Genomic DNA, 10920 nt, shown 5'->3' with positions numbered 1-10920 from the left:
TAATAACAAATTTGTTTATGTTATGTAGACATTGTCGAGCTTCAGATGTAATGAGAAACCATGCGCCCTGTTGCTATGGTAACTATAAGATATGTCTTCTTTAAGATGCCTCTAGTTGAGAGTGGTCTGGCCAGTGACAAGCCAGGCTTCCGAAGCTAGATGACATCGCCATGGCGATATGCCGAGGGGTGTGCCGACTACATCATGAACAAGTAAGCTACCATATTGACTTATCAACATCAGCCCACTACTGCAGCTGAAAACTTAGCTCTATAATGATGAAGTGTGAAGCCTTTCTTGTCTCCGGGGAGTGTTTTCATGGCATATTTCATAGCATCAAAATAGACCCTCAGTGACTCATTCACTTCAGGGAATAATAGCATATAAGGTAGCTTAGTTGTTAAAAAGTGTTTCATGATCATGCTGGGGCCAGGGTTTGATTCCACATATGGTTACAATGTGTGAAGTACATGTCTATCGTCCCCTGCCGTTGATATTGCTGGAATATTGTTGATGCAGCATAAAAGCCATATTCACTCACTCACTCTGGTGAGGGGAAGTGGGGTCATCACAAATGCCTTGCTTTGATTCTAACATACAAACAATTGTAAGAAGCCCATGTCTCTTGTCGCGTGGATATTGCTGGAATATTGTTGAAGCAGCATAAAGCTATATCCAATCACTCACCTTGGTGCAGAGATTTGCACGCGTTTTATCAATGTAAATGTCTCTTGGTTACTGAATCAAAAATAGCAAAGGCACATGGGTACAATGTGTGAAGCCCATTTCACATTGGTGTCCCCTGCCCATGATATTGCTGGAATATTGCTAAAAGCGGCGTAAAACCATACTCACTCCCTCACTTACTGGTACTCACAAACATGTCGATAATCTCACTTATTTTTAACAACTCTCTCTTGTTTAAGAGAAGAATTGTTTGCTAATCAAAGGTCCCTTGAATGTTGCTGAATGTGTTGAGTTGATTCTCCATGGTTTTATTCTCCCCAGGAGCTGAAAATGTTTATTATTATTACCACCTCCAGACACCTGAACGCAATCCTGCAGTGTGTATGTAAAGGCCTGAGTGATCCCGATCCCATTGTTAGAAACTCGGCCCTGTTTGCCCTGGGACAGTTCTCCTCGAGCATCTACAGGTAACCATAGCAACACAGATTGGCTGGAACCCATGTAGATCAGGGTTAGAATTAGTCTTCAGCAACCCATGTTTGTTGAAAGAGGCGACTAATGAGATTGGGTGGTCAGACTCAATGGCTTGGTTGATGTATGTCATAGTATCCCTGTGGTGTAGACTGATATCCGGGATGCCAGTCACTGGATTCATAGTATCTGGTCCAGACTCCAATGTCTGGTCCAGACTCAATGGCTTGGTTGATGTATGTCATAGTATCCCTGTGGTGTAGACTGATATCCGGGATGCCAGTCACTGGATTGTCTGGTCCAGACTCAATGGCTTGGTTGATGTATGTCATAGTATCCCTGTGGTGTAGACTGATATCCGGGATGCCAGTCACTGGATTGTCTGGTCCAGACTCGATTGTTTATAGATATTATTTAGCTGGAATATTGCTAAGTGTGACATTAAACAACAAATGCACTAGCAGATTGGCTGGTTTGGGTCACTTTTTCTACAATGATGTGAATGAATGGCAGAGATAGTTGTTTTGACAGTGCATACTGGGATTTCAATTGTTTTGATATTTAATATTTGCTGACCGCCTCCGTGGTGTAGTGGTTAGAGCGTCCGCCCGGAGAGGGGAAGGTCGCGGGTACGATCCCCGACCGCGTCAGACCAAAAGACGTTAAAATATGGTACTTGTTGGTCCCTGCCTGGCGCTCGGCATTAATGGGTACATCAAGGACTGGTCGGCTCTGAGTCAGTATAATGTGTCTGAGTGGGGTATTCATGCTTCACTGCGGCATGGTATCTCAGTGAGCTAGCACTATAAAAGCTAGCACTATAAAACCAGCTTCAGACTGGGCTAGTACAAGCAGCCGCGCATACACATACACATACACACGCATGCATGTCGTCATATGAGCGAAATATTCTCAAGCATGACGTTAAACCCAATTTCACCTCACCTCACCTCACCTCACCTCATATTTGCTAATGGGGAATTTGTTCAGAGTTTTCACTCATAAATGTTAGTAATTGATCCATGTATGTTTTAAGAGGAGATTAACAGGATCAGGTGATCAGGCTTGTTGACTTGATTGGATCATTGTATCTCCATTGGGTCGACTGAAGCTCATGATATCACTCACTTGCCCATGTAAAGACAGCACTGTCGTATACCTGGAATAATTCTGAGTGCAACAAACAGTTAGTATTAAAATCGGTATGATTCTTTCAACACAATCTAATGTGCAGTAGTACATGAGAAATTGAATGTTTAACTGAACAGTGGCATACAGTCCCTTTTAATATTGATGATGAAGACATTGATGAAGATTTAAATCTGTCCAAAATTAAAACTTAAATGTTTATTCCTTCTCCATCATAGCCAAACATCAGCAAGTTTGCCTCGGAGTTACTGCCGCTGTTGTTCCAGTATCTTGGTCGTGCTACACAAGAGGCCGACAAGAACCCAAAGGGTCTCACCAAGAGCTACTACGCCCTGGAAATGTTTATTGAAAATCTAGGTGTGTGAATAGTAGTAGTCAGCAACTTTAGTCATTGTCTGAGGGGCGGTTGGGTAGCCTAATGGTTAAAGCTTGTCACGCCGAAGGCCCGGGTTCGAATCCCCACATGGGTACAATGTGTGAAGCCCATTTCTGGGGTCCCCCGCGGTGATGTTGCTGGAATATTGCTAAAATTGGCGTAAAACCAAACTCAGTCAGTCATTGTCTGAAGCCTGAGTCGAGTAAAATTCTGTTCAATCTGGCAGGCAGCAGGAAGGAGTCCACGTAGCACTGAACTCCAAATTATGCTTGGAGCCAGATGTAAACTTCTGAATTGCTGGGACTACAAGTTAATGGTTGGGTTTCATACATGTTTCTTGTTCTTTGTTATCTATGTAAATATCGATAATCAAAAAGCAATGTTCACTCACCCCTAAAGGTCATGGTCTGAGTGGTCTGTATTTATGACATCAGTGTCCTGGAAGCAATTGTAACCTTTGTGATTTTCAGAAAAAGAAATTCTTCCTTTCTTGCCGAACCTGATGGAGCACCTGTTGACGGTGTTGAAGAGTTCCCCATCGATGAGAGCCAAGGAGCTGGCCATCAGTGCACTAGGAGCTGCAGGTGAGTCTTTCTGACCCTCTGGAGTAGCCCCTGCCCCAGCCCAGTGCCCTATGTCCAGCCCCACACTGTGTCCTTCGTCTTCTTCCTGCATCCCCTTCAGCATCTCTTCCTGTGAAACCTCCTGCCCCCACAATATTTTCTACAGATTTCCCGAACCCGCAGTGACTGATTGATCTCGGTAATCCCCACCCCATGCCCTGTAGATCACCCCAGCCCTGAAGATCACCCCCAGCCCCGAAACCATGCCCTGTTGACCACTCCTACCCCCACAGATTGCCCAGTATAATACCTCCAGCCCCCACGCCATGCCCTGTAGATCACCCTCAGCCCCCAAACCATGCCCTGAAGATCATGCCTGCCCCCATACATTGCCAAGTATAACACCCCAGCCCTACAGATTACCCCCAACCCCTACACCATGCTCTGTATATCAACCCCAGCCCCCCACACCATGCTCTGTACATCAACTCCAGCCCCATATGGTGCCCAACAGATTACCCCAGCCCGATATGGTGTCCTACAGATTACCCCCAGGCCCACACCATGCTCTGTACATCACCCCTCAGCCCCCAGATCACCTCTACCCCCACAGATTGCCCAGTATAGACCCCCAGCCCCCACACTGTGCCTTTGTAGATCACCCCCCAGCCCCCATACAATGTCCTGTAGATCACCCCAGCCCCCAGATCACCTCTACCCCCTACAGATTGCCCAGTGTAGCACCCCCAGCCCCCACACCGTGCCTTGTAGATCACCCCAGCCCTTATACCATGTCCTGTAGATCACCCCTGCCCCCAGAGATCACCTCTACCCCCACAGATTGCCCAGTATAGCACCCTTAAGCCCTCACACCGTGCCTTGTAGATCACCCCAGCCCCCAGATCACCTCTACCCCCACAGATTGCCCAGTATAGCACCCCCAGCCCCCACACCATGTCCTGTAGATCACCCCCGCCCCCAGATCACCTCAACCCCCACAGATTGCCCAGTATAGCATCCCCAGCCCCCACACCGTGCCTTGTAGATCACCCCCAGCCCCCCAGATCACCTCTACCCCCACGGATTGCCCAGTATAGCACCCCAAGCCCCCACCGCAGGTGCCTTGTAGATCACCCCCGGCTCCCAGGTCACCTCTACCCCCCACAGATTGCCCAGTATAGCACCCCCAGCCCCACACCCTGGCTTGTAGATCACCCCCACACCCCAAACCATGCCCTGTACATCACCCTAAGACCCATATGGTGCTCTGTAGATCAAACCCTCAATCTCCACTTGTGTTTTGTTCCTGCAGCTCTGGCAGCCAAGGAGGGTCTGGTGCCATACTTCCCTGAGGTGATGGATCACTTCAAAGTTTACCTCACTGCCGTCGACAATGAGGACATGAGGAAACTACAGATACAGACTATAGGTACGATAGTATATAGCTACACAGTTAAAATGGAAGTTTCTCATAGTTGAAATAGGAGGTGACTGTTGCATTTACAACTTTTGTTATTGTTAAATAATTTCAACCAGATAGTAATTGTTTCCTCCTCTGTCAGACTGCATCATTGTTTCCATCCTTGATAAGGGTATTGTGTATTTATTCGGTTTGAATGTATACCCTGATCCCCATAGACCACCTCCATAGCTACCATCTCTCTTGTAAGTGAGTGAGTTTAGTTTTACACTGCTTTTAGCAATATTCCACCAACATCACAGTGGGGGACAACACCAATGGGCTTCACACATTGTACCCATGTGGGGAATCAAACCAAGATCTTTCACATGAAGAGCGAATGCTTTAACCACTAGGCTACCCCACCGCCCCTCCCTCGTAAGAGTAATTTGATTTCACCGCTGTTTTAAGGGCAGTGCACTATGCTTCATTCTTTTTCATAGAGATCGTCCTTGGGGTACATATTATGCATTTTCCGCGCTGAAAATGTCCTGTGACAGTTTTATCAATCTTTTTTAATAAAAATATTGTACAATAAATAAACTCTTTTTATTTATTATACGGCCCCCACCTCGTGGAGTTACCTCCCGTTGCGCATGCGCACCAACTGGGTAAGCACCTAGGCCTGTATCATCATTCCTTCTGCTGTCACTGCCATGTATGGATGTGTCGTGCAGAGCTGAACTCCTTCACGCTTTCGAAGTTTAAGAGAATAATGTCTGGGACGCCACCACCTGTATGTATGGTCTTTATTTTGTCCTGGAAAGGAACAGTAAAGCTTTGCGGTCGGTTGTCTCATAATTGTGACTTTGTATTAATTATTTTACGCTAACTTTCCCGTGGTTTACGCACGTGTTGCTATTCAATGGCAGGAAGTTTAGCGTGCCACGTGGTTGTAATATTGCGTTTTAACCAACTATTTCTTCCCGTGGTCGCATTCACGTATTCTTTTTCAGAGAGATCGTCCTTGGGGTACATATTATGCATTTTCCGGCTGTAAAATGTCCTGTGACAGTTGTATCAATGTTTTTTGAATAAAAAGATTGTACAATAAATAAACTCTTTTATTTATTATACGGACTCTACCTCACGGAGTTACCTCCCTTAGCGCATGCGCACCAACTGGGTAGGCTCCTAGACCCGTATCATCATTCCTTCTGCTGTCACGGCCCTGAACAGACGTTCGTTGTGATTACCTTTCATGAGCCGCACGGGCGCTTGTATTTTTAAGATGTCTGAGACACCACCTGTATGTTTGGTTTTATTTGTCTAAAACAATAACAGTAAAGCCTTACAGTGGTTGTTTCATAATTGTGACTTTGTATAAGTACTATCAAAATACACGCAAACTTTCCCCCGTGGTTTACGAAGTTTGCTCTGCCATGGCGGGAAGTTTAGCTGCGTGCTGCGTCGTATTATTGCGCTTTAAAACCAACTATTACTTTCCGTGGTAACCTTCACGTGATTTTTCAATGTTTTCTACGTGTTTCTCTGCTGCTGGCCACAAGTTAACTAACATGTTTACGGTTTGTTTCCAGGCTTTTACCTGTTGTTCGGTCTGTGGGGAAGTATTCCCGGGCTGACAGTCACTCCCAATCGCGTGGCCTGTCTGGAGAAGACGGGCCATGTGGCTGATACATGTTCAATTTGTCTGGCCTTTTCCCCGGCACAGAAGAGGCGGCGGCCGACACCCTGTTTTACCGCGAGATGCGCGGAGGCGGAGGGGACCTGACGCAGGTTCCCCGCCAAAATCTAAACGGGCGCCCAAAAGGAAAAAATCCCGCGGCCCTTCCCCTACCACTTCTTCGAAAGTGGTTTTGACATGTCTCTAATGGAGTCGATGTTTCAGCAGCAGATGGACTCAATGAAGTCCTTCGCTCGAGTCGGTTGGAGGTCTCCGCCAGGAGTTCCTCGCCCACTCGGGCCGGGGCGGAGAGTCCGGGTGGGATCGCCGGCCTCGGCTAGATCCTCAGCCTTGAGGCGCCTGTCGATCCGCTGCCTCTGGCTTCGATCCGGGCGCCGGCTGCTGCTCGAGAGGGAGGTGCTCCCAGTCCCCTCGAGCTTGGCGCTTGGGCCGCTGAGTATTCCTGGTATTCCGTCCCGCGCACACCCGCCCATGAGAGCGAGGCACCAGTTCTGCCTGGCCTGCCTCCAGCCGCCTCGGGACCGGGTCCACGCACGCCGGGCTGGCGCTGACGACGGAGCAGTCGGTCTGTTCCTCCCTTCCTGTGGTGCCCAGCGCCAGGCAGTCCACCGGGTCGGGTTAGGGTCCTTCACGGGAGGAGACCCAGCCTCTGACTCGGGCTCGGACGCCGAGGCAATGGAGCTCGGGAGGTCGAGGAGCATGACGGCAGCTTCCGCTTTGCTTCGCCTTGCGGGAGGTCCGCAGAGAATTGCCGAGGGCCTACCCCAGGCCGCTGGTGCCTGCTGGTTGCGTGGACTCGACTGAGTTCCGCTTGCCTGGTGAGGCGCTTTGCCCCTAGGCAACCCTCACAGACGCAGCCCGCATTCTGCCATCGCTGGTCGCGGACGGGTCGATCCCTCTTGTCTGGTACCCGAGTCAGGTTTGACTTACCTGAACTCGCGCGGCGCGCTTTACCAGCTTGGGGAGGATTCCCTGTTCGTCGCACCGCATCGCTGACGAAGTGTGTTTTCACTTCCGCCGCCTCTGGGGAGGCTCGGCTTCCTCCGGAGCAGCTCCGGCTGCTCGGCAAGGGCCCTCACTCCACCTTTTGCCCTGGCGCTTCTGCGCATCGACGCTGCATCGACCTACGAGGAGGTCTACCGAACGCTGATGCAGCAGGTGCGGTGGTGGTCCATGAGGCCTACCTCTCCTCGATACAGAGGTCGGCCCTGGAGGCGGAGGGGCATGCTGGCGACGCGGTCCCCGCTTGTCGTACTACTCCGTCCAGCTGTCGGAAGTTCAGGCTCACCTCGCTACACTCTTTGGCGGTCTGCTGCCGCGCCGACGGTGATGTGCGCAGTCATGGGGATGCGCAGGCTGTGGCTGTCGACGCCTAGGTACTCGGCAGCAACACAGCAGACCTTGCTGGCTCTCCCTTTCCGCCTGGGAGCGACCCTCTTTCCCGGGCACAGCAGGTCATACGGGAGGCTGCCGCTGCAGCTACCTCCTTCAAGGATTCTAAGGCCTTGTTGGAGCACCAGCGGTGTCTCGCGCCTCAGGCCCCGCGCCACCTTCCTCCGCCGGGTGCAGCCTACACCGAGTCTGCCGGGCTGGCTTCGGCCGCTTGGTAGGTAGGCGGAGGAGTAGGTCCGCCAAGGGTAGGGGCAAGGAGCAGTCCTCGACTAGCTCCCAGCCTTTTGGCTGGCGCTGAGGTCTGCCCGACCTCCCGTTAACCCAACAGGCTGCCGCCAAGCCGTGTGTCACACCCAGTCAGCTCCGCTACTAGGGTCCACGCGCGCTTCCTACCCCATATCCCAGTGGGAGGCGCTTTCTCTATTCCTGCCGGAATGGGAGAAGGCTACCAACAACGCTTTGGGTGCTGGCCACGGTCAGCATAGGCCATCTCCCACTGTGGAAGCGAGTCCGCCTCGACTTCACTGCATACGCCGCACTCCGTGCCGCATGCCAAGCCAGGCGGACATATTGCGCCGACGGTTCAGGCTCTGCTGGACAAGTCCGGGCAATCGGCGATTTCCACCGGGAGAGGAACAGGCGGGATTTTACTCCACGCATTTCCCTCGTCCCGAAGAAAGACGGCGGTTCCGGCCCGATTCTCAACCTCAAGGGGTTGAATCGCATGCTCGGTACCATCCTTCAAGATGGAGACACTGGCGCGGTGATCTCATCTGTTCAGCCCGGCGATTGGCTCACGCCAATCGACCTAAAGGATGCGCGTATCTGCATGTACCCATACATCCCTCGTTCAAGCAGTACCTCCGGTTCTCTTCACGGCGGGATGTATTACCAATTCAGGGTGCTCCCCTTCGCATATCGACTGCCCCAAGGGTGTTCACCAAGCTCATGTTAGTCCCAGCTACCCTAGCTCGCTTTCGCAAGGAAGGCGTTGTTACCCTTACCTAGACGACTGGTTGCTCGGAGCACTAACACAGCCAGCGAGTCAAGATGCTACTCACACAGTGATAGACATTCTAACTCGACTGGGGTGGATCATCAACCTCAAGAAATCCCACCTGGTACCCACCCAGGACTTGGTTTTCTTGGGCTAGCGATTCCAAACGAACAAGGATCTCGTTTCCTTGTCGCCCGACCGGGTCACCAGAGTTCGGGAGATGGTATCTTCATTCCTCTCCCAGCCCCAGGCACCAGCACGGACTTGGCTCCGTCTACTGGGCCATATGGCGGCGAATGATCTCTGTAGTGTGGCGGGCGCGGTTGAGGATGCGCCCCATACAGCAAGCTTTGGCTCGGCTGTGGACTCACACGGAGGATCTGGAGCCGCAGTCTCACAGTCCCCGAGTGGTTGACACCTCACCTTCAGTGGTGGACAAATGTCGGGAATCTCACCAGGGGTTCCCTTGAAAATCCCGACGCCAGCTCTCACAGTTCAGACAGATGCGTCCCTCACGGGCTGGGGGCGTTCTGGTAGTTCGTCGGCTTCGGACTCTGGTCCGGGTCCGCTCACCTTCACATCAACGTGTTGGAGCTGAGAGCTGTGCGCGTTGGTATTCGAGCGCCTTCAGAGAGCATGTCCGTGGCCAGGTAGTCCGTCTTCAGTTAGACAACCAGACGCCATGTCGTGCATCCTGAAGCAGGGAGGCACGGTGTCCCCAGCGCCTCTCGAAGCGTGGGACTTTCTCCTCTGGAGCGACCAGCACGATTGTCAGGTACTCCCTGTTTATCTCCCGGGCTGGAGAACGTCTGCGAGCAGATGCTCTCGCCGGATCCTGGCCCCGCGACGAAGTGGATGCTCGACAGGCAGATATTCACAGTAATCTCCCAGTTGTACGGGTCGCTCGAGGTGGATCTGTTTGTCCGGCGGGGCGCATCAGACACCCGTGTTCTGCTCTCGGATACCGGACCAGAGGGCGCTGGCTGCCGACGCCTTCCTGCTGGATTGGACGGGCAAAGTGCTCATGCCTCCCCGCTACCACTCATTCCCCGTGTCCTTTCACAGCTGTCCACCCAGCCAGCTCGCTACTTGTGCTACTGGCACCGCTTTGGCCGTCACAGAGCTGGTTTCGGTAATTCTCAGGTTTCTGGCTCAGCCTCCTGTTCTATTACCTTTGGCGACCGACATTCTCACTCAGAACGGAGCTTCCCACCCAAATCCACGGATTCAGTGGGTGGCTTGGCCTCTGTCAGGTCTAACCTCGAGGCACGCTGAATTCCTGCAGCAGTTGCAGACACAATTCTGGCTTCGGCGGCGGATTCGACAAACGCTCAGTATGAGGATAGGTGGTCCCGCTTATGCGCCGCTGGTGTTCAGATAGGGGCATTGCAGATCCTTTTCTGGCGGATTTAGTCCGGTATTGGAGTTTTGCAAGCTCGCTTGGAAGAAGGCCTGGCGGCCGGACCATCTACCGTGGCTACTCCACCGCTATTTCCACTTTTCACACCCCTGTCGATGGTGCTCTTCTGGGGCAGCACCTCTCGCATAGCGCTTAGCTGGCGCTGAACGGATTCGACCTGCTCTCAGGCTTAACCAGTCCACCTTTGGATTTGTCGATCGTGCTTCTCGATTGGCTGTCCGGGTCCACACTTTCTCACACCTATCGGCTATTTCCATTCAGTTGTTGACCTGGAAAGCTGTGTTTCTGGTGGCGGTAACATCTGGTCGAAGAGTCGGGCGATATACATGCTATGTCGTCCGACCCGGGCGCTGACTGTGTTTCACACGGATCGCGGTCAGCATTCGCCTCCCAGATACTTACCGAATCGAAGGTCGACATCACGCTTTCCATGTGACAGCTCCTATCGAACTTCCTACTCTTACCCAGCCTTCCACATCGGGACCACTCTACGGAGCACTCACCCGTTGGATGTCCGTGAAGACGCCAAAGTCTATATCAAACGAACGCGGGGATCCGTGACGGGTACCCAGCTGTTCTGTTGTTACGGTGGTATGGAAGGCTGGTCTGCCAGCAGCAAGCAAACTTTGTCTCGCTGGCTTGTTTCGTGTATTTGTGCCGCTTATCAGGCTAAGGGCAAGCCTCCCCGAGGGGTTGAAGGCTCACTTTCGGTCAGGGCAGTAGCCGATCAAAGCTTTTGCAGCCGCACTCCCCATTGAAGA

At 51.9% G+C, this 10920-nt stretch overlaps 1 protein-coding gene across 2 annotated transcripts in view; it reads left to right on the top strand.

Moving 5' to 3' along the window:
• Nucleotides 1–1078: 1078 nt before the first annotated feature.
• LOC124257295 (importin-4-like) overlaps nt 1079–10920 on the top strand; it is a 39271-nt gene continuing 29429 nt past the window's right edge. The window contains exons 1-4 of one of the 2 annotated variants that reach the window (XM_046691308.1): nt 1079–1154; nt 2526–2664; nt 3154–3267; nt 4559–4675. In XM_046691308.1, the coding sequence (XP_046547264.1) occupies nt 2646–2664; nt 3154–3267; nt 4559–4675 (250 nt within the window). In that variant the 5' untranslated portion in view covers nt 1079–1154; nt 2526–2645. Of the gene's footprint in view, nt 1155–2518; nt 2665–3153; nt 3268–4558; nt 4676–10920 lie in introns of those variants that run through there. The other variant, XM_046691309.1, reaches the window with a different exon arrangement.

This window comes from Haliotis rubra, unplaced genomic scaffold (assembly GCF_003918875.1).
Source record: "Haliotis rubra isolate DU_JTF1 unplaced genomic scaffold, ASM391887v1 Scf656, whole genome shotgun sequence".
NCBI classification, from domain to species: Eukaryota; Metazoa; Mollusca; class Gastropoda; order Lepetellida; family Haliotidae; genus Haliotis; species Haliotis rubra.
This window is presented reverse-complemented; position numbering and strand designations above follow the sequence as displayed.